This window comes from Manis javanica, chromosome 7, assembly GCF_040802235.1.
Source record: "Manis javanica isolate MJ-LG chromosome 7, MJ_LKY, whole genome shotgun sequence".
Taxonomy (NCBI): Eukaryota; Metazoa; Chordata; class Mammalia; order Pholidota; family Manidae; genus Manis; species Manis javanica.
In genome coordinates this window covers 136,081,795-136,104,071 of record NC_133162.1, presented here as the reverse complement: position 1 = coordinate 136,104,071, position 22,277 = coordinate 136,081,795, and the positions used below count along the sequence as shown (strand labels likewise).

The window sequence follows — 22,277 nt, the reverse complement described above, 5'->3', positions numbered from 1 at the left end:
CCCCACACACCTGCCCACAGCTGGAGGGAGGCGGTCACGCACCTGGGCTGGGGCTTCACCATGACGGTATTGCCCCCATGCTGCTTCTCCAGGTCCACCAGCACGTCGCTGAGGTTCTGGCTGAGCTGCAGAAGGAGCAGCAGGTGGAAGGAGGGGCCACTGAAGAGTCCCAGTCTCCACAGCACATCCCTGCTTCTCCCCCTACTGTGCCCGCTTCCTGTACCCCTGCCCCTACCAGGAATAACTCTTTTTTCTCCATCAGTGGGAACTGAGAACCAGCACCAAACGAGGAAAACCAGGGGGGAAATGAAGTGGGCTGCCTGGCCAAAGCTGTTTCTCTTCTTCCTACTGGCAAGGATTTCCTAAAAGGCCACAGAAGCTCATACTGTTTTTAATTGTTTTGCAATTAACACTAAGAAACTGTTGATCCTAATTGTTAAGGTCATTTTGCCAAGATGCATTCAGACCACACTTCAACTGCCAGAGATTTACAAAAGACACCAGCAAGACAAGAGGTTCATCTGGTGCACACATGATTCCCATCACTGAGAATATTTCTCTTTTTGCCTTGGCTACCAGGAACCTCAGAGCTGAATTCTCCTCCTACTTTACAGGAATGTCTCCTTCCCCAAACACCTCTTTCTGGTCTCTAAACTTTTTATAAGTTGTCTCAAATCTTTGGAGGGAGGAAGGAAATGTAGAAAGGGAAGGGAAGGCCTAAAAGGCAGGTCCCCATACTGAGGACAGTGACTCGGGAGAGGCCACACGCTGCCTTGTCCTCCTCCTGTCCTGGGCCTGGAATCAACCACCATCACTTCATTCCTCTGAGCCCAAGAGACAGAGTCAGATGCACCCACTGCCAACGCTCCTCTCCCCAGCTCGCCTCTGCCATTCAACTGCTAGTGAAGTTAAAATGAAAAGAATACAACATAAGGATTTAAGATAATCAGAGCCCTTCTGAATATGCCAAATGCTGGCAGAGAAAGCAGACCTGCTTAATGTCTTTAAAAAAAATGTGGGAAAAATTAAAAATTAAGAAAAATCCTAGTAATTTATTTACTATTTGCCCACAAATTGGGAAACCACCATCATGTTCTGACACTGAGCTCCCTGGGCCGAGGTTTCCTGCGTTCACATTGACAGTTTGATGGGGGCTGGTTCTGTCCAGGCAAGAATAGGACAGGGAGCAGTGAGGGGACTGGGGCTGGACCTGGGGACCCCGCTCACCGCCACCCCCATGCACCCAGCAGTTCCCACTGGGCCTGGACACTCTGGGTGGGGAGCTCTTCCCTGGGACCCAGAGGAGGCGCAGTGGCCACCGGGGCGCGATCCCACCCCAGCAGAGATGCAGGAGCCTGGCCCTGACCGGAGGCCGAGGCCCTCGGGGTCACCAGGCCTACCTTACTCATCTCCTTATGGAAGTTTTCCTCCAGCCCAGCGATGCTTTGAAATGTGTTGACGTAGAAACCTACGCGGCTGCAGGTGGGAGAGAAAAAAAGGCAAAGAGAACATGGGCGAGAGTGGGCAGCCCAATAGAGCCTCACCCAGGGATGCAGACCCTGAGGGGCCCGGGGCCCGGTGGACAGACACCAGGGACACAGCTGCAGCCCGGGAGGGGGCGGGGCCCCTTGCTCCTGGCCCACCTGTTCCACAGCGACGGCAGCTCCTCCTGCAGGTCCACGTTCATCTCCTCAAACACCTTCTGGGCTTTGATGAGCTCCTCCTCGGCCTGCAGGGCAGGACGGGTCATTGCCCTCTGCTGGGCCTCTGTCCCAGCCAGCCCAGCCCAGGCCAGGCCCCCACAAGACCTGCTCCCCCAACCTCCCGCCCAGCTCACTGGGACCCAGGTTCTGGGCAAGACAGGCTAACCTGAATGTGGACAACCGGGTGGGCCACCCCAGGCAGCCCTTGTGCCCCTATAGCCAGTTCCAGGGGGCGCCCAGGGAATAGGAGGGCAGAGCAGCCATCACCGAAGGGAGTACCCCTCACCATCTGGCCCAGGTGGCCCAGGAGGGAGGGAAGGGATGAGTAGGACCCAAGAAGAAGGCACAGGACAAGAGGCCCACGGGGAGGCTGGGCACAGGAAGGGCACAGAGGCAGACCTCAGACCCAGCCAGGTGTGGGCCCTGCCCACTCCCCAGGAACCCATCTCAGGCTGTCAGCCTGCTGCCCAGCTCTCGGGGCCTGGCCCTTGCTGGCTGTCCTGAGCATTCCTTTCCCCTTTCTAAGGCAGGCTCCTACTCAGCCTCTGCCACCAGCCTGCATTTCACCTCCCTGGGGCAGTATTTCCTACCCAGCCCCCCTACCCTGTGCCCTGCTCCCACTAGACAGAGGCTGGGAAAGCCAGGGGGAAGATGGGGAGGGCAGGGCCAGGGGAGGAGCTGGGCCACTGGGCAGCACCCGTGCCAGCTCCCCAGGCCTGCGCACTGTGCCCAGGGCAGGCCCTGTACCCCCCGGGCCTGTCTGCACCCCCAGGCAGCAGCACTAAGGCCCCATGGCAGAGCTGAATGTCAGGAACCAGGCAGCAAGTGCTCCCCCTGCAGGCGGAGGGCCAGCGTGAGGGTGGGAGTGGGTCAGCTCCAGCGAGCAGGGCTCTGCTACTCATTCTGGAGGGGCTGCTGGGAACAGTGACAACGGGGTGACTTGGATTCAGGGCCTGAGTCACAGCCCAGGAACGGCCCCTCCCAGGAGAAAACTTCCAGCCGGCAGCTTCACATTCTCAGGCCTTCTGGCAGAGGCCGCCAACGGGCCAGAATGCCAAACTGTCACAAAGCACACGATCTCGCAAGCCCACCCAGCTGTTCCAACCAGCTTCAGACACTGGAATCAGCCCAAGTCAGCCCATGACCCCACTGAGCTGGGGGAGCTTGGGGATGACTGGAGGAGAGGGGCCACCACCCCTCCTGCCTGCAGTCACCTTCAGGTCATTGGAACTTGCTGGAGTGTGTGAGCTCTCTGCCTCACATTTAAACATCTAATTTAAAAATTAGAGGTAGGATAGGAAACAAAGAAAAAAGAGACGTCTCTAAGCACGCGTGCTCCTGCCACACCTGGAATGGATCGGGTGTGGCCTGCCCTCCAGGCCCTGGGCCTGGCCATCCCCACTGTACTCCTCCAGGAACCGCCCTGCCTGACTGGGGTCTGCTGATGACAGTTTGCAGAACCCACAAAAAGGGGGTCTCCCACAAGCCTGACACTCGTGCACGCCTCCCACCCACCCACCAGGAGTCTGGCTCAAGTCCCACGTCCGCCAGGACCTGCCTTGACTGCCCAGCCCCTCTACCCACAAAAACCACCTCTCCGTGAGGGTTTGGCCCCACCCCATGACACCAGTCCTAAGTCCCCAAATAAGCAGTCATGACAGTGACTTGATAATGGCACAGCAGCTGGTCGCCACACACTAAGACCTGTTCACATGTCCCAGCAAAGTGCAAAGAACAGGGTGGTTCCATTCTAGAGCTCCTGGAAGCGCCTGTGCTTTTCATTCCCTTAGAGTCACATTCCTCATCCTCCGGCTATTTCTGAGGCACCTGGGGTGGCAGGGAGTGGGGCGAGCTGTCCACTGGGGGGCCCCGCTGGCTCAGCTGCACCCTGACGGATGTGTAAAGCAGACCCGAAGTCGGCCTGCTCACCGTGCAGTGGGACACGAGGGCCCTGCAGGCAGGTTTGGGGAGATTGGCAAGTGTGGAGAGCAGCTCAGAATGAGCCCAGGGCACACATGGAACTGGTCAGTTGGACGGAGCATCGTCTCACGAGGCCCCGTGTCTCAAGTCACGGCGGCCAGCTGGGCAGCCCTGGGGCCCCAAGTGCGCCACCTCACAGTCAGCCAGCTGCCCACAGGGACTCGAGCGCTCCCCAGCTTCCAAGCAGGCATGAGGTGGGGTGGGGGGTGCAGAAGGAGGATACGTTCAATAAAAATGGAACCCAAACAGGAAAGCCAGTTCAGCCAAGAAACTCACATCTTCAGTCCAACTCCAAAGATGAGATCACGTGCCTCAGCCTCCCGTGCGGTTAAAGGGGGGTGTGGCGGGGCAGAGGCGAGTGGACCTCCCAGCACGACCCCACCACACGTGCCCGAGGAGCCCAGGAAGGGCCACAGGCGCCCTGGTCTCTCAGGGGCTTCTCCCACCCCACACAGGCGTTCATGTGGTCTCCGCCAAACCCATTTCAGGGAAAATCATGCAGGAACTCTGGCCCTGGGTCAACAGCCCCATGCCCTCCAGCTCCAAGGCAGGACAAGCTGGCTCCAGCCACGCGCCCCGCCCATGTCTCCCCAGCAGGCCGCCTCCCCAGACTCCGGAGATCCTGGGTCACCCCAACCCAGGGTGATGCTCTCCACAGCACTGCCTACAAAGTCAGCCCACAGCTTTGGCCTAAAGGAAATCAGCAGCGGGTCAGCTAAGAACTGGGCCACAACCCCCTGCTGAGCCCAGAGCTCAAGACACCAGGGCCGAAGATGATGAAACCAGGAGAAACGGGGCCGCTGCCCAGAGAGAAATCCAGCATCCCGGGCTGCCCGCCCCAACCCTGGGACCAGGAAGGTGCACTGGAGCTACATCAGCTTCACAGGAGGGAGACCCACGAAGCCACCGTACCGGGCGCTGCACCCAGCCGTCCCGGAGCGCAGTGCTCACCCAGGACCTGGCATCCCGAGGGCAGGCGCCGGGAACAGGGAGTATTGCCAGGGTAGTAGGATTGCTCAGGAGTTTTATACAAAGTGCCTGCTCCAGGAAGCCCTCCGGGCTCACTGGAGTGCAGACAGTTTGCCCTCCATCAACTCCCACTGAACCAGCCCTCTAGGTCCAGGTTTTAGCATCCAAGCCAGAATGGAACGCCCTCCCAGTAACCCCTCCAGGGGAACCATGGGGGCCCACAGGTCCCAGGGGTCCCCATGAGTCTGACCAGCAGTGGCAGGTCCACCCACAGGGAGCCACACACACACACCCCCACCAGGATACTATGCTAATAACCCAGGGCTTGAGCCAGGTGAACCCCAGCCTGGCCACTAAGTGGCTCTGGGACCCTGGGAAGGAGATTTTGCCCCTCAGGGCAGGCTTGTCTCCTATACAGGATGGCTTCACAGTGCTTAGGACGCCTGAAGGACAGGGCATGTCAGGGCAGGAGCCCCAGTCACATCACATCCCTCCCTGCCAGAGCTCCCACAGCAGACAAACAGCTCCGAGCCATCCCTGGAGGCTAGGACTTCAGAGAATGCCGGGACTGCTGTGGACCCCGGCTCTCAGCAGCAGACCTGGGCCCACCCTAGGTCAGCCAGAGGTCCCAGCCTCTACCTGTCTCCCACATTTGACCTCAGTCTCATCTGAAGCAGCAGCATCTGAGCCAGCATCTAGCCAGAGGCATCTGAAACCCACCCTGCCTCCCAACCGGGAAAAAGGCCTGAGCCCTCCCCCGCCCGGGGAAGCACAAGACAGGCACCCGACCGAGGACACAACAGACGAGAAGGCGCCAGCACGTGCAAGGTTAGAGGCGGGTGTCACCTGATTTCGGAGCAGGTTAGTTTGAGCTACGAGGTGAGCCTGCAGTTTGCCTTGGCACCACTGGGGGGCGGCCTTCTCAAGCAGCGAGACAGGCTGGGGGCGGGAGCGGAGGTCAAGGCAAGGAGAGCGGAGACAGGAGGGAGGTGGGGAGAGAGAAACAGAGACACGCGTGTTAAACACCAAGTCCAAACGTCCCAAACGCGGAGACAGACACGCTGGCCACCTCGGCAGGGGCCTGTGGCCCTGAGGCTGAGAGAATCAATAGTGGGACAGTGAGGGGGTGAACTCCGGCTGCAAAGCAAAATGTCAGAATTGTTAGCGGTGCAGAGGGTTCGGCAAGCAGGGTCCTGCCGGGCAGTGGGGCCCGCCCTCAGCTCTCCCCACGGAGGGTGCGGAGGGCCCCAGCCCTGTGCCCACCCTGCCTTGTTCCTGCTGAGACAGGGTCACATCAGACCCTGGGATGGAATTCCACCCGAGCACGCCCAGCTGGGCAGGACAAGTCCAGTGAAACCCAAGCTCACCCTGGAAAGTGGCCTGAGAGCAGGGCACAAGGGCCCGGGGCCAAGCGGGCACCACGGACGGGCCAGGCGTGAGCCCTCACCCAGGCCCCACAGGGCCTGCCTCACCCCCACCCTGGGCCCAGCACTGCCCCACCCCCAGCTCTGGGACAGGCCCAGCTGCAGCGGGCAGGGCTGAGGACGCCAGCACAGGAGGGAGGCTCCCACTGGCATCCCGCCCCTGCTGGTCTCCCTAAAGACCCTCCCGGTCCCACCTCCAGCCCTTACCTTGGCAATTTTGGCTTCATCCTTCTTTTTGGCCGTTTGGAGGGACTCGTAATGATGCCGGGCGCTGTCATAATCCACCAGCTTCCGCCCTCGCTTGGCAATGCGTGACTGGGGGATAGACAGGGGTGCGGGGCTGTATGAGGCCTGGCACCCGCGCTGAGACCTGACCCGGACCAGGCCCAGGGGACAGGGCCGTGGGCACAGGGACCTGGATGCGGCCGGACACCCAGGCCCCTCGAGGGCTCCTAACACACACTGAGGCACTGCCGCACACTCCTGGTGGCCCAGAGCTGGCCCTGCAAGGTCTCTTCCCACATGAAGGTCAAGCCGCCTCCGAGTGACACCTGCCCCTTTGTCACACCCACCAGCCAGTATTGTGCTGGACTTGCTTGAGCCTCTTCCCTGGCCTAGCCCTCAGCTCCTTGAAGGGGCCTCCCGGGCCGCAGGCTTCCCTTCTCCCAGGCCACCACTGAAGCCTCTCCACTCCCCATGAGGCACCTGCCTCGGGTGGCTGAGAGGGCTGGAGCGTGGACCCCCAGGGGATCGGGTCTAGAATGACCGCAGTCACGACCCAGGCACCTCTGCTTCCATGACCAAAGCACCTCGGAGGAGACCCTGGCCTATTAACAACCCCCAGCACATTCCCAGGCACAACAGACATGCAAGTTTTTTGACCGTACAGTCACCCAAACACCAGACAACCTACATGACTGCATACACTTCCCTTCCAAGCACACAGCCTAACACAGGGCACCTGTGCTGGACACATGCCCAGGCCTTAAAGCCCCTTAGTACACCTCAGATGACTCTACACCCACTGCACAGTGCCACAGCCATACCCACGCACACACCCCACACAGTCTCTTCCCACAGGTACTGGCCCAAAACCCTCAGCTCCGAAAGACCCAGGTGTGGGAGCTGGCGTGCTGGCCTCGGAAAGAGCAGCCCTGGAGGGGTGAACTGCCAGGCAAGGGGGATGCCTGCCCTCCCCGGGCCTCCTACCCACCTCCCCCTGCACAGGCTGCCAGGCCAGAGCAGGGCAGATCCGCAAAGCAGGCCCCTCACCTTGATGTCGGGGAACTGGCCAAGGTATGTGTCCATGGTCAGCAGCGCCTGGTCCACCAGCTTCTGGTGGTAATCCACCCAGAGCAGATCATTGTTCTGCAGGAGGCAGGAACGAGGGTGCTCCATGGGGCCTGGGCACACTCAGCCCCTGTGCTCCCCAGGGGCCTGGGCGTCGGCCCCAGACCCACTGTGCACAGCAGTGGCTGCTCAGAACATCAGCTGCCTCACTGTAATGGGTAACAGCTGCTGCCCTGCAGCCTGTTGTGGGGCAGCTGTGAGGCTCAGATAGGCCCAGGGCCAGGGGGATTGGAGAGGGGAGGTACGCGCGAATCACACAGCACATGAGTGCCTGGGAACCAAAGTGCTCGCCCCAGAGGGCGAGGGAAGGTGGGCCAGCTGGCAGCTGAGACTGGAAGGGCCCTCCAGGAACGGCCGGCCCCCTGGCCCACACTCACCTCCGCGATCTTGGTCGCTTCGTCCCTGCCAGGCCAGTCAGGCTCGTAAACCTCCTGCAAGCACTCACTGAGCTTCTTGGAGGCCTCATGCATGGCTGTGGGGCAGAGGAGCCACAGTGCAGCCAGGGCCATGGGCCGCTAAGCCAGGGCGCAGAAGGGGCACCCCCACAGACTCTGCTGTGCCTTCCTAGCTCAGCACCCATCAGCTGCATGAGGGAAAGACCCCCTCACTGTCCCACGAAGCCGCCTGCCCAGGCCAGGTCTGCCCAAGAGCCCCACTTGCACTTTACCTTTGACTGAGGCCAGGTAGGTCCGCAGATCCTTCTGCAGCCGGGTGCCCTCGGTCTGCAGAGAAAAGGCAAAACAGGGTGAGGGCCTGGGGCACAACCCGTACTGACCCTTCCTCCCTGCCCACCTGCATAGAAAACGGGCTGCTCCCGAGAGGTGCACCGAGCAGCTGTCCTGGTCCGGGCTTTGGGGGGCCGAGAAGGCCGAGGCATGTGAGAGTGAGAGGCCCCGCACGGGCACAGCGGCTCCCGCCTCTCTGACCACAAACACGTCCTGGGCATCCACTGTGTTCTCAGCACCATCCCTGACTCAGGGGCCCTGTGCCCCAAGGGACATCCTCCCCAAGTTCATGTCAGCACCTGTCTCTTCCAGGCACCACTGACAGCCCCGGAAGGAAGGCAGGAAACAGAGACTGGACAAGACGCTGGGGGCTCTGCTGACTGACACACGACACAGCACACGTGTGTCATGGAAGCAGCGTGCACCTGGCCTGCCCCCAATAACCACGGACCGGGGACCGGCGAGCACAGGAGCAGGCGTGGACCACCTGACCCCTCGTTCCCGAAGCCCAGATCAGCAGGTCACCACCGCTCCGTCAGGGAAGGGCACAGCCCTGCGGGGGGCCTGAGCCGGGGGGTGGGAGAGCCGCCTCAGGGGCTTCCAGAGGCCGCGGACCCCCAGAAGGGAGGGCCATGGAAGGGCCGCAAGTTCTCCTGCCCATAGACACCACCGGGAAGCTGAGGCCCGCAGGGGAGGTCTGAGACCACCAACAGGGAGATGCAGAATTTTCCAAAAACCACGTGAAGATGAAAACAGAGGCTTTGGGGCCATGGACACCCAGCTCTGTACCTTACTAGACACAGACTCAAGCAAGGCGCTAACCTCTCCGAGCTTCGGTCTCTTCATCTGTCACCTGGAGTGAAGGAGCCTGCCTGGCAGAGCGCCAGCTAATGAGCGTGGCGTGCCGCACAGTGCCTGGCGCACCACAGGGGCTCAGGCAGTGTGGTGAGTGAGCCAAGCCCTGTGGCCTGGAGGGCCAGCCTCAGAGGGCTATGCAGCGATGTCCTCAGATGGGCCGCGAGGAGAGCAGAGCCTCTGCAGGGCCTGCGGCTGGTGTCTGCGGGGGACAGGCTCCCTCCTGGCCTCTCTCTGCCCATGCATGGGTGACAGCCGTGGGTTGGGTCCCCTCGCCCTGGTGCAGGCTCAGACAGACATGGACTGGCAGCGAGCCACAGTCCCAGAAACCGGCACTCCTACAGTGCTCCGGCCTGGCTGGGAGGTGAGAGGTGGTCTCCACCGATGCAGGTCGACTCTCCATCACTGGGCAGGCAGGACAGCTTTCCAGCAGGCTCCCCCCAGGGACCCCCAAACCTCTGCTGTGCCCCAAGGCAGGCCGTCCCTCCTCCTACCAGGGCCCGCTCTTGTGGCCTTGGTGTGCTCAGAGCACCGCATCCTCCCAGAACCACTTGCCCTGCCCAGCCAAAGAGGAAGCTGAGAGCCCGGCTCTGCGACTTGCCTAGGGCGACACAGAGACGGTCCGAGACGGGGAGGCTCCACGGCCTCGGCCTCTGGGCCCCGGATTGCTGGAGGGTTTCCCCCGGGCAGGCCGCTGCACCCGAGGAGGGTCACCCCCGGTCGGGCGGCTGCACCCGAGGAGGGTCACCCCCGGGCAGGCTGCTGCACCTGAGGAGGGGCCCCCCCAGGCGGGCCGCTGCACCCCGAGGAGGGTCACCCCCAGGCAGGCCGCTGCTCTCGTCTGGGCCGCAGGCCGTACCAGGGCCCCTTGTGCTGCCCAAACAAGGTCTCACTGTGAGCAGGCACGCAGGGCACAGATGTGCAAGAGGCTGCCCAGAGCTCTCCCTCCGCTGTGCGAGCTGCAGCTGCGCCCCTGAGCCATGCACCCCCATCAGAGCCCGGGCTCAGGCATAGCCCTCCCCTTCAGCCGCCTCCCGCAGGACAGCACTGAGGCCACCAGCACTGGGTGTCTGTGTTCGCTCCCCAACTGCCTCCCTGGACCCCCAAACAGGGCATCCACGGAACGCCTCTGTGGAGGTCCCTGGGGCTCTAACACACTCCTTGCAGAGCAGCTGGGGCGAGTGAATTTCTGGAGCCGCTGTCCCCTCTCCTGGCTCCGGACCAGAGAGCCTGGAAGAGCATCACAGCCCAGGACCGTCGCCCAGCACAGCTCCATGGGGCGGCTCGTCCAGCGCCCCGCCCTTCCCCACACAGTGCTCCCGGCTTCCTCGACACCCCCATCTGCGTGGCCTGAAGACCCAGACCTCAGTAGGTCTAGAGGGCATGGACGTCCCCTCCTGCACGGATCCCCTCTGGCGGCAGCCGACATTTGCCCCATGCAGTCAAGGCCGCTCGCTGTGAGCCGAGCCCTGGGCCCTGAGAACAGGAAGGAGGCAGACCTGCCCTTCTCAGTGATAGAAGCAAATGGCAATGATGCCCCCTGGGTGCAAGCTGCAGGTGCCCCCAGAAGGAAGAGCTTGGCCCACCTGGGGGACTCAGGGTGGCTACCAGGCGGGTGAGTTGCATTCGCAGCACTCCAGGGGCAGGGGTGGCCTGGGTGCTGGGGCCCCTTTGGGAGCTGCTGACAGCCAGGTGACCTACACCCTCTCCTAGGCCTCCCATAGGAAGGGGCAGCCCCTTCTGCTTCCACAAAGACCATATTCCCTGCAATCACAGCCCCTGACTAGTGCCTGATGCTCAGCAGGTACCCACATGGAACCCAGTCTGCTGTGCTCCCACATGGAACCCTGAGAAGCCACTCTCTTCCCAAGGAGCTTCTACAGCTCCCGCTGGCCTTGACACCAAGGTTTTCCAGCATTGGGCCACAGTCTGTTGCCTGCCCCCACCCACCCTTCCTCCCCCCACCAAGCTTTCCATCTCGTCTGGAGGACTCATACCCTGCCCTTCCCTCCTCTTTCCCATGGTCCATGCCCAGTGCAGGGCTACCTCCTCCGGGAAGCCTTCCATGATGCACCAGCCCACAAAGATCCCGTCTCCAAGCTCCCCTGCTCCACCAATTTGGCTCTTGACATTTTTCACCTGTCAGCCACACTTTCATTTTCATAAGCCCCCCAAGGCCAAGGGCCACCCACGCTCACCAGCTGCTTGTTGAAATTCTGGACACACTGTTCGAACTGCTCATCCTTCGTCTCATCCGCCTTGCCCAGTTTCTGGAGGACCTGCCGAGGCAGACGGAGGAGGGAAGACTGTTACCCTGGGAAAGAGAGCGGCCACACCAGGAGTGCCCAGTCCCCAAGCCCACTGACCCTCCCCACCCAGTCAGGGTCTCCGAGGCCTGTGGCCAGCGTCACGCAGCCCAGGGTGCTGGGACCCTCAGGACCCTCAGTCTCACAGCTGCTGGGACCCCCAGGGGCAGGCCTGAGCCCAGGACTCTCCTCCCGCCACCCAGGGCTCCCCCACGGCCCAGAGGAGCCACTCAGGACAGGCCTGCTGCAGCGACCAACACCGGACAAGGGGGCTTCAAAGACAGCAGCCCTCCTCGGCGACCTCACACCGCACCCCTGGGTGACTGGCCTGCACGCTTGGCAGGAGAGGGGCCAGGAGGCACCACCCCACACCCACAGGACTCTGTTTCCCGGACACAGGCTCAGAACCCAGACAGAGGAGAGCGGCCCCCGGCTGGGAGGCGGCCACTCAGACGAGGAGTGCGGTGAGGGTGGCGGGGCAGGTTCTTCAAGTCACCAGGAGTCAGCTCCCGACCTGACTGACCTGACGATGCTCAGATGTGGACCCATCTAGCCACCCTCCTCCCTTCTCCACAGCCCAGCAGGCCCTGCTGCCCACCCCACCCCGGCGCACGCGCACATCCACAGCCATGTGCAAGGGCACACACACACACGGGCTCACGCCACATGCCCCACACGCTGTCCTCCCAGGTGGAAGCCTGCGCGACTCACAGCTGTGCCTCCTCAGTTGTGACGGGGAGGGGAAGTGAGAGGACAGGAGGGGAGAGGCCGAGAGACACCCAAGGCCTGGAGAGGGAGTACCTAGAAACTGACAGAGCTGGGCCAGGCGCCTGAGGGGCGGCTGCCCAGGAGTGCCGCCCTCCAGCCTCTGCTCCCTGGCCCCGAGCCCTCGAGGACAACAGAGAGAAAGGGGCAAACAGAGTGGCAAAGACAGGGAGGGCAGCAGGAGGCAGGGGAGGCAAGATCAGAGATGGGGGTGCAGACAGGGGATGCCGAGGCAGAGGAGACCCAGGTGGAGGGTAAGGTGGGCCCAGGGCAAGGATGAGTCAGAAGGGCCAGGCCCACGGCCCAGAGGAGCCCTGCGGGCCGGCCCAGCAGCTGCCAGAGCCAGCAGGTCAACCCCAGCGACCCCTCAGCTACACGCTCCCTTCCAAGATGCTGAACGGGCCACGCTGCCCGGAATTCAGCTTCACCGGCCCAGGAGAGAGGCCAGGGTTCTGGCCTGAGGGACACCCAGTCCCAGAAAGAGCCTGGACCCTTCCCAGCCTGCCCGGCCCCAGGATGGCCTGTGCCACCCTGCTGCGCTTCCTCCATCTGGCGCGGGCCAGGCACCTCTCAGGCCCTCCTCTCCACACGGGGACACTCAGCCATCTCTCAGCAAACGCCTGCCCTGTGCCCGGCCTGGGGCATCTCTGCAGAGAGCAAGCAGACACAGCTCCAGCCCCGAGAGACAGGGACGCACATGAGACTGTGGGAGCCCAGGGTGGGGATGCCAAGCAGCCCAGGCAGTCAGGGGAGATTCCCCGGGGGACTGGCAGCTCAGACAGAGGGGAGAGCTCACAGCAAAGGGGAGGAGGCAGTCCCAGGGAATCTCAAACCACTCAAGGCCCCTAGAGGGTGTGACAGAGGATGGTGAGGGAGGGTGTGAGTGTCAGGAGGGCGAAGGGCAGGGGAGCACAGGGGCGCGGCCCACCAGCACCTTTGTGCTGCAGTGGCCAGGACACACAGCAGGGGCCGGGGCAGCTGGACACCAAGGGCTGACTCTGCAGTGAGAGGAGAAACGCAAAACCAGACCACCACGAGCAAGAGCATCGGCACGCGCGCACCCCCACAGCCCCAGGCTCGCCACTCCCTTGGCCGCCGGCCCCAGCTGTGCTGCACACACGGGGTGGGGCTGCAGAGGGGCCCAGGGCTCAGCACTGAGCTTGGGGCTTGGGGGGTGACTCACCCCTTATCAGACGCCGCCCTACAGCCCCACGCCCTCCAGAGAGCAACGGACCACGACGTGGGAAGGGACTTCAGAAGTAGCAGGGGCCACAGAGTGAGCCCCGGCTCCCCAGGAGAGGGGCAGGGCCTGGCCAGCCCGCAGAGCAAGAGCCGGGGAGCGAGTCCTGTCCGTGCCTCCCTCTCCATCTCCCAGGGGAGATGCACTCAATCAGCAAAGGACCCCCAGGCCCTGCCCTGCCATCAGGGCTGCCAAGGGTTCCAAGGCCCCAGAGGTGCACACAGACTGCGGAAGCCACCGGGGAGACCTTCAGGCTTTAAGAAAGGCCAGCCACAGAGGGCCTGCAAGGCAGTGAGAAGATGCTTGGGAAAAGGGTCCCTTACTTTTCTCTGAGCCTCGAGTGCCTTGTCCGGAAAATAAAAATAACATAGGCCTTAAAGTTCAGGTCTATAAAACACGTCTCTAGACCTGCAAGAACCTGGAATCCCCTGAAAGACCTGCGGACCATCCTCCTGGAGCTTGGCCTGAACGCCAGCCAACCTCCGGCCCGGTGCAGACTGACGGCATCCCAAGAGGCTAGCCAGAAGTCACACGCACATGGGCATGCATGCAGGCAGCAAACTCCTATTCATCCTTCAAAACCCTGCTCAAGTGACACCTCTGTGAGGCTGCCCCTGCCCTCTCCCTTCCCCACACGACTCTGCCCCACTCACGGCCTGGGACCTGCCCTCCTTATTGTTCTGCAATGTCTCCAAGTATCTGCCTCTCACCCTGTCTTGCCACATGGACAGCCTGAGGTCAGAAACAGTGCCCAGCCCTCTCCACATCCTCAAATCCTGCACAAGGCTGGGCACAGGGTGGACACATGTGTTTTTTGTTGACCCCTGGCTAATCTGAGCTATGGGCTTTGAGGTCAGAGTCACTCCATCTCAGGCTCAGCCTCCTGTCAGGCAAAATGGGAAGGTCGTATACGGAAAGTAGGCAGCCTGACCCACAGAGAGCTCGCTCTGGGAGGGAGCTGTTAGAATTAGGGTTAGAATTGGCATTCATGTTGACTGAGGCCTGGCCTCAGGTGACCCAGGCTGGCTCCAGTGGGTCCCAGCTCTGAAGAGGTGGTGACCAGCACGGGAAGCCGAGCCAGGCTCCCTGGCCGGTGGGACATCAGGCTAACTGCCTAACTCCTCCACACCTCGGCGCACGGCCTCTGCCGGGAGTAATCACGGCGACCTGTAACCAGGCGGAGACGGAGGCTCAGAGCGCGCCAGGAAGTGCACACTGCTCCTGGCCTCGTCCGATCCTCAGCATCCCTACCCCAATTTTATAGACGAGGGAAGGAGGGCACACAGCCAGGGTCCCCTTCCTCAAGGAAATCCCGGTGCGTCCTGAGAGGCGGGGGAGAGGAAAGAGCTGGTTATGGGGGACGAGCCAGGCACCGCCTACCCCAAGACAGGCCAGGGTTAGGGACCAGGCCGAAACTACCACCCAGGGAAATCCCACAGCCTCGACTGCTACCAGCTTCCCAGTTCCCACCGTCCAAAGCTGGTTCTTCTGCCGTGCCCAGCTCCTGGGAAAGAGGCCTTCCGACTAGTGCTGCTGGGGAGCCCAGACGACCGCGGGTCCCCTCCCTGCCACCTCAAAGCTGCCTGGCGGTGCTGGGTCTGTCCCCTCCCCACGGGGAGGCCCCAGGGCTGCTCGCTCCAACGCCACCAGGGCCTCCGCCTGGGACACCTACACAGGCAGCTGGCTGCTCCCCAAGACTGTGGCCCTGGGGACACATTCACCACACAGTCAGGGGGCCTCCCTGGGCCACCCTCACACAGCCCACCTAGAGTGCAGGGGCCTGTGGGTGCCCAGGGGGCCTGGCCCACAGGGGCACAGACAGTGCAGGACGACTGACTGGGTTTTGAAGGAGAGCAGGAATCAGGTGAGGAGGAGGGCCTGCCTGCAGTCAGAGTTCCTGCCCTCTGTCCAGGGTTATTTTGGGGTGGGGGCAGGCACTCCTGTGTCACACCTATCATGCACGTCTCCTTTGCAATGAGCAAAGGGGAGGCTTTTAGAGGATGGGACAGAGGGCAGACGCACAGGCCCCACACTTTGGGGTGGCGCAGGAGGGAGTGGGGGCAGTCAGGGCCTGAGCACCAGCAGGCCAGGAGACCTATCCATGCACTGCGCCTGCCCCACCACACCCTCCTCAGCTCCAAGCTCCAAGCAAGCGGAGCCGAAGTGCCTCGGAAGGGACAGCCCAGTAGGGCAGAGGGGAGCTGGTGGGGGCAGTGAACCCCCTCACATCCACTGCTCAGCCGCCTGCACCTGGGCTGCAAACCGGGTGGGGGTGGGGTGTTCAGTCAGCACGGAGTGCCCGGTGCCAGGGCCCTGGGGGCTCAGGGTGAGCTTCCTGGCAAGGGTGCTGCAGAGGGCAGGGACAGAGGCCTGCCCTCTCCTCCTCCCCACAGGCAAAGGCCCTGAGGGACAGGCCAGCCCACAGCAAACACGTGCCTTGCAAACCCGGAGGGACAGGAAAGCCCCCAGGCCCACCGGTTTGACCCCGAGCAGCTCGCCACTTGGAACCCACAGCACCTCACAGACAGCAGCTCCCCCTCACAGGTAAGCGTGCCACCTCTGTGTGCCAGACGGCAGGTGAGCCAGGTGCATCAGGACGAGGACGCTGAGCCCCGAGCCGTCCCCTCCTGGGGGCTCTAAGCCCCTCCTCCCAGACAGCGGCCGGGTCCCCTGCACCCATGGGGCACACACCCCCACCTGACAGGCACGGCGCCGCCCCACAGGAGTACATGCCTTCTAGAACCCAGAGCTGGGGGAAGAGGAGCGCCGAGTGCAGGGGCCCAGAAGAGAGCCTGAGGGAGGCAGGGCCCACAGGCCCAGTCGGCCTGGTGCCCAGGCTCTGCAGGTCCTCCCGCGGCCCCCGCACCTGGTCACTGCTGCTGGCTGCCGCAGGAGGCACCTCACACCGCCAGCGGAGATGGGCGACCCCCACTCCTCACCCACACACATGCTCACACCCACACTCACACTCACACACAAGGGGGCCTCATGCAGCTCCCGCCAGGGACCCACCACCCAGCTGCTGAGCCCCATCCGGGCCTTCACCTTCCTCATCATCGCTGGGCACCTGCGCGGCTGCCTGGGTCAGGGCTGGTCTCAGAGTGAGCGGCCCCGGGGGGCAGGGCGGCGCCCCCCCACTGCTTCCTCTCGGCAGAGCTTGTGGTCAGAAGACCACAGCGACAGGATGTACGTCCTCGCACCCCACAGAGGCTCCCAGACAGAAAGGCAGGTGGGTGGGCAGGTAGGAGGCAGGCTTTGCCACGGCTGCTGGGCACATATGGCTGGGCTCTGAGAGAGACCCCTAGAGGGGAAGGTGGGGGAGGGCCCGGGCCCCAGCAAAGGACACCTGGTGGCCAGAGCTGCCCCCCACCCCCAGGGCAGACAGGTCCACACGGGATGTCCTGCCCTCTCTGCCCACCCAGGGCCTCCCTCTGTGAGTGTCTCTGGCCTCTCGCCCTCCACTCGGACGGGCCCTGCGGCCGGTGCAGAGCCGGCTCCCTCCCGCTCTGGTGCTGCGGCCCCTGGGGCTGTGATGGACTCCTGCACTGGAGCCACCGAGCCTGTCCTAGCTTCCTCCCAGACCGTCCAGTAACCCAGGAGCCACGTACCAGCAGGCGGGCAGGCCAGGAGGGGAGGTGGAGCCCCAAGCCCACCCCTCACCACCCCAGCATGCGCCCCGCCTGGCTTCTTACCTGGAAATATAAACCTCATACAAGTCAAAAGAACAGCAAACAAACTGCCATGCACCCTTCCTCCAGTTCAGCAACTGCTACCACTCAGCCAAGGTTGGCTTTGTCTCTGGGTAACCACTTGGGTCCGTTGACCCGAATGTTTGCTGAACCGCTGGAAAGGAAGCTACAGACACCAAAACCCTTTTCCCCAAAATGCTTCACCCCTAAGTACTTCAGCACATTTCCTAAGAATCAGAATGTTCCCCTAAATACCTGTAAGCCATCAGCACACCTGGTATGGCTAGGGTTTGTTCGATACTATTACCTAATGTACAGGACATACTCAAATACCCCTACTTCTCCCCAGAGTGTGCCTTTATGTCTGGGTTAATTTTCAGTCTGAGATCCAAACATGTTCACATATTGCTCCTCATTGTCATGTCTCTTATCTCCTTTAATCCAGAATACTGCCAATACGCCTATCATTTGTCATTTTATGTTTCTTTTTCTTCTTGTCCTTTTTCTCTCGTGATATTGACGTCTTTTAAGAGTTTAAAGCAGTCACTTGGAGAAAGTTCCACACTCAACAGCCATCTGATTATTTCCCTGTGGTGAAGTACAGGTTAAACATTGTTTGGCAAGAATCCTACAGACGTAACGTTGTGTCCTTCCAGCCACACCACCTGGGGATGTCCCCGCTTGGCATGCTGAAGCCCATCAGTGGTCGGCCAGTGTTTGCCAGATCTCTGCTGCAAAGGTCATTTCCATTGGTAGCTACTTAGTTATCTGAGGGGCAATACACTGTCACTGTGAATGTCCACAGCCAAGACTTTTCCCCTGGTGCCTTTACCTCCATTAAAACTTTGCTACTTGAAGTGGGGTCCACAGACCAGCAGCCTCACTGTTATTGGGGAGCCTGATAGAAATACAGAATTTCAGGCTCCCCCAAGACCTCCTGAATTAGGCTTTGTATGTCAACAAGTACCCTGGTGCTCTGTGTGCACACTGAAGTCTGAGAGGCAGAGGACCTCTCGCCTCTGCCTGAAGCACCTGTTATCCAGGGCTTCCGGCATCCCGTCTGCGTCACCTGGCATTTTACAAAGAAGAGCTTCGCCTGGTCACGCCTTTGTGGGGAGGGGCGCGGGGATATCACTAGGGGTTCCTGGCCCCATTTTGCCTTCAGTGTGTTATAATCTATTACCTTTATTATTCTTTGTGATGCTCAATCTGTCCTAAATGTGGCCAGCGGGTGCCTGCGGACAGGACTCCATGCACCTTCAAGCACTTCCTGGCTGTCTGGCCCTGTATGACGCCCCAGGCTCAGCAGGGCTTTCCCTGCCCCAGCCCCAGATTCAGCTACTTCTCCAAGAGCCCAGTTCCCTTTAGGGGAGGAGAGCTCAGTGCTACCAGGCATCAACTAGGGGTCTCATTTCATTTCTAGGCCTTTCCCCGAGCTACATATTCTTATGCCCCCTTTAGAGATGAGAAAAGTAAGGTTGAGGCTTTAAGTAATTTAGCCACATGGCTAAGAAGAAACAAAGTCAGGACTCTGTGGCTTTGCGGTGGCCGTGAACAAGTGCTCAGATCTCTCTGCTGTGGCAAATGAGCTAGACCGACAGCCCCCGCAGCTGCCTCGTCACCTGCTCCTGTGTCCCAGCCAAGGCCATGCCTCCCGCAGGCTGCTCTAGGCAGCGACGGAGTGTGGTGGGGTTGCAGAAACCCCGGGGCCTCTCCGAAAGATGAGTCTGGCCCCAGGACGCCTAGTTAGCTCCCCGAGGCCTCTGGACACGGTGCCCCTGCACAGGAGTCTCCTCCCGTGGCCCCCCACTGGTGGGTGAGGACGGGAGGGCAGCATGCAGAGCCAACCTGTGACTGGCCCAGCCCGGACGCGGGACACCTGACTCCTGGGTCATTTCCACTGGGTGCCAGTCCTGGGCTGTGGCTCATGACCCCGGCCAGCAGGGGACTGCACAAGGGGCAGCTTCATCTTCTCGTCCAAGCCAAGCACACTCTCCTCTCCCTCCAGGGGAGCCGGGCAGCTCCGCCTTCAGAGCGGCCATGCTTACCCCAAGGCTGGTGGTCTCCAGTGACAAGTCTGACGTGGTTCCAGCCCCAGGCTGCTGCTGGGCTCTTGGGGTGGAGGAGACCAAGGGGAGAGGGGCTAGAAAGAGGGGCCCACCTCCTGGGAAGGCACTGGCCCCCGGGCCCCTGGGCCCCACTCCAGTGCAGCTGTTGCCACACTGGGGAGAAGCAGCCCAGGCTCCTGCCTGGGAGCAGAGTGGCCCTGGCCAGTGAGACTCACAGCCCTCCTGCAGTGCCAGGCTGGCCACACTTCAGGCTTTGCCTTACAGCTTCCCAAAGGCTCCACGACTTTTTAAGAAAGATAAACATTGAAACGCTGGCCTTGGGCAAGAGCCAGAAACAGCATTCGGCCCCCAGGAAGTGGGCATGCTGCAGATCCAGGACCCCACACAGCGCTGTCCGCACACGCAGGACGTGCAGGTGTCCTGTGCCGCGGTCGCCCACGGGCCTGCGTACGCTCACCCACACACACTCCCTGCTGGGCTCCGGGCCCTCAGCCCCTCCCAGGCGCAGTAGGAAGGCAGCAGGCACCACAGGAGGCCCCAGGGCCTGGCAAGAAGCGGAGCGGAGGCCTGGAGAAACGGCGCAAGGAGCCAGAGTGAGGAAGGGGGCTGGAGAGAAAACCAGAGAAAGGAACCAGCCCAACAGCGGCCCAGGCGGCAGGCCGGGAAGGGCCCAGCCCCGGCAGCGGGTCTCGGGGGGCCTCCTGGCCCCAGCTCCCTCTCCACTGTGGGTGCACTCAGGGCTACTGCCAGGAGACGGGCCTGAAGAGGGGCCTCGGACCCCTCCCCTGGCCCCACGGCACCCCATCCCCCCAAGCTGGCTGCCAGGCAGTGGCAGGAGGGGACAGCCATTACCACCCTTCCTTCCTCTCAGGGGAAATGGCTGCAAGCTGGCCCCACACTCCAGAGAGGGCCCAGGAGCTTCGGATTCCGCCTCGGCCACGCAGCCCACCCCCACGGACCCCAGCTAAGGGCTTTCCACCTGCCCCACCCTCAGCCCCACAGGCCAGGACCCAGGGAGCCTGGTGCCAGGACTCCCCTGCAGGGGGGCCCACCGCCCCTGACCCACACTCACAGCGCAGCTCATGCATATCCCGAGGGGGTCACTGTTAGTCCCATCCCACAGATGAAGAAACTGAGGCTCAGAGAGGTCACTCAGCTAATAAGTGGCAGCACCCCAAGCCCAACAGATTCCAAAGCCCAAACTCAACTTGTGATTCTCAAAGCGGGGTTCACAGGCGCCTGGGATTAACTGGCAATGTGCCTGCGGGTCTGCTGGAAGGGTCACACTCCATCTTGCTGCATTCCAAAGAGTTACTGATGAAACACTTTCGTGAAATAACCGATAGACAGACTGCGCGGTAGAATGCAAAGATTTCTGCGATGAAATACAAATCGAGAAAAACATTGCCGGGCTCCCCCAGGCCCGCTGAGACGGCACCGCCCCCGCCCCACTAGGAGGCTCCAGGCTCTCCCCCCCCGCCGGAGGTGCCTTCAGACAGTGTCATGCCCTGGACATAGCTGCGCCCTGAAACCAGTCCACGGGGACTCAGCCCCTCTGAGGGCCTCTGGTAAGAACGCTGACTAGCTGACGAAGCCCCGTGGCCTTTCTTGGGAAATGGTCACTCTAAAATTATCTCCTTCCTCTTTTAACGATTTTCCCTTTCCTTTATGAAATACTGGCGAGACTGAAAAGTGATGCTTGCTTTTCTTCTTTGTGTCCTTAACTGGATACATAAACACGCAGCGACCACCTGTGTGGCCCCCCAGCAATGGCTTCCCACGTGGCAGCCCCAGGCCCTTCCCACAGGGAGCCTCCCAGGGGCTCCGGCTCAGGCGAGGGGCGTCCGGCTGCCGCCCAGCCAGGAAGCCCCCCTGCCCGCCCAGGGCACCTGAAATTCCAGCCTGTCCACCAGATGAGCCTGCGGCTGGCGGCCAGGGTGGGCGGCCACATCCAGAGGAAGGCCGGCTGCACCGGGCGGGCTGGGGGGGTGCAAACAGGCCAGAACGGAGCACAGGGAATCAGGGGCCGAAGCTGGGGTGGGGAAGGGGCCACGTGAGGCGGGGGCCAGGAAACGCGCAGTTCCTGACGCCTGGGAGCGCCCTGCGGTGCTGCGGGGAGGGTGAGTGCCGCTCAGACAAGAAAACGCCCACCCGCCCCACCGACCCCAGCGCCGGAGTGGGAGCTGGAACGTGAACGTGGACCATGGACTCCCAGACCCAGTGGCCTGAGAGCCACCTGCACATGGGTGTTGGGGCTGCAGCCAAAGCACTGTGGCCGAGGAAGTGCTGGAGGGGCCCAGGGTTGGTGGTGACTGGCTCCGTTCCCTCGGGGACCAGCCACCAGGTTGAGTCCATTACCGGTCCTCTGCAGAACCAGGCGTCCGTCCGTGTGGGTAGGAGGGCTTCTGGGACGGCCAGGACCACCCAGCCCGAGACAGACCAACCCCTTCCACAATCAAGTGCCACCACACTGCCCAGACCACCCCCACCAGGCCTGCTTATACCCCAGTGGGGGCGGAACGTCTCACCAGCTGCCCCAGGGGTGCCCAAGCTGCCCCTCATCAGGGGCCTCCACTTGATTGTACCCCTCACGACCCAGACCCCACCACTGACTCGGGTACTAGGCCCCTTGGGCTGTGAAGACTGGAGCTTGGACTCATCCTGGACACGCTCCACCCCCGCCCCTGCCCAGCTCTGTTCTACAAGGGGCAGGACAAGGTCCTCGCCCTGGAGGGGTCAATGCTCTGCTCCAGGGGGCATGAGTGGTGATGGAAGTATCTCCAGAACACACAGCATGGCAGGAGGGGTAAGGCAGGAAGGGGTTCAGGGAAGTGGCATCTGCTAAGGGAGAGGTGTGCCAGGCAGAGGGAACAGCTAGTGCAAAGGCCCTGGGGTGGGAAGAGAGGGTGAGAGGCCGGTGTAGGAGGGTGCCCTGGGGACAGGCCACAGAGCAGCGCAGAGCAGGGACCCGTGTGGGAGGGGCCTGACTGGGCCCCGGTGGGGGTTGCAGGCACTTGGCAGGGACAGGATACGAGAAGCAGCGTCACGTACAGGCTGACAGAGCAGCAGGTGGACAGACCTTTCATCACTAGAGACGGGGACACCTGAGGCTGTGAAGTTTCAGGTGCCCTGAGGTGTCAGGGACAGCAGTGAGGACACACAGCCAGGAACCCAGGGGCAGCAGGGACAAACCCTGCACTGC

At 62.0% G+C, this 22,277-nt stretch overlaps 1 protein-coding gene across 25 annotated transcripts in view; it reads right to left on the bottom strand.

Moving 5' to 3' along the window:
• Positions 1-22,277, bottom strand: part of BIN1 (bridging integrator 1) — a 49,466-nt gene that overhangs the window by 12,573 nt on the left and 14,616 nt on the right. For 15 of the 25 annotated variants that reach the window (XR_005055263.2, XM_036995977.2, XM_036995981.2 and 12 more), the window contains exons 2-10: positions 11,205-11,285; positions 8,094-8,148; positions 7,804-7,898; positions 7,349-7,444; positions 6,284-6,391; positions 5,499-5,591; positions 1,644-1,729; positions 1,401-1,476; positions 43-125 (exon numbers count right to left, since the gene is read on the bottom strand). Coding sequence is in view for 24 of the 25 variants with exons in the window: in XM_036995977.2 (XP_036851872.2) it covers positions 43-125; positions 1,401-1,476; positions 1,644-1,729; positions 5,499-5,591; positions 6,284-6,391; positions 7,349-7,444; positions 7,804-7,898; positions 8,094-8,148; positions 11,205-11,285 (773 nt within the window). In the remaining variant the exon portion in view is untranslated. Of the gene's footprint in view, positions 1-42; positions 126-1,400; positions 1,477-1,643; positions 1,730-1,869; positions 2,914-5,498; positions 5,592-6,283; positions 6,392-7,348; positions 7,445-7,803; positions 7,899-8,093; positions 8,149-11,204; positions 11,286-22,277 lie in introns of those variants that run through there. The other 10 variants (XM_036995980.2, XM_036995999.2, XM_036995997.2 and 7 more) reach the window with 2 other exon arrangements.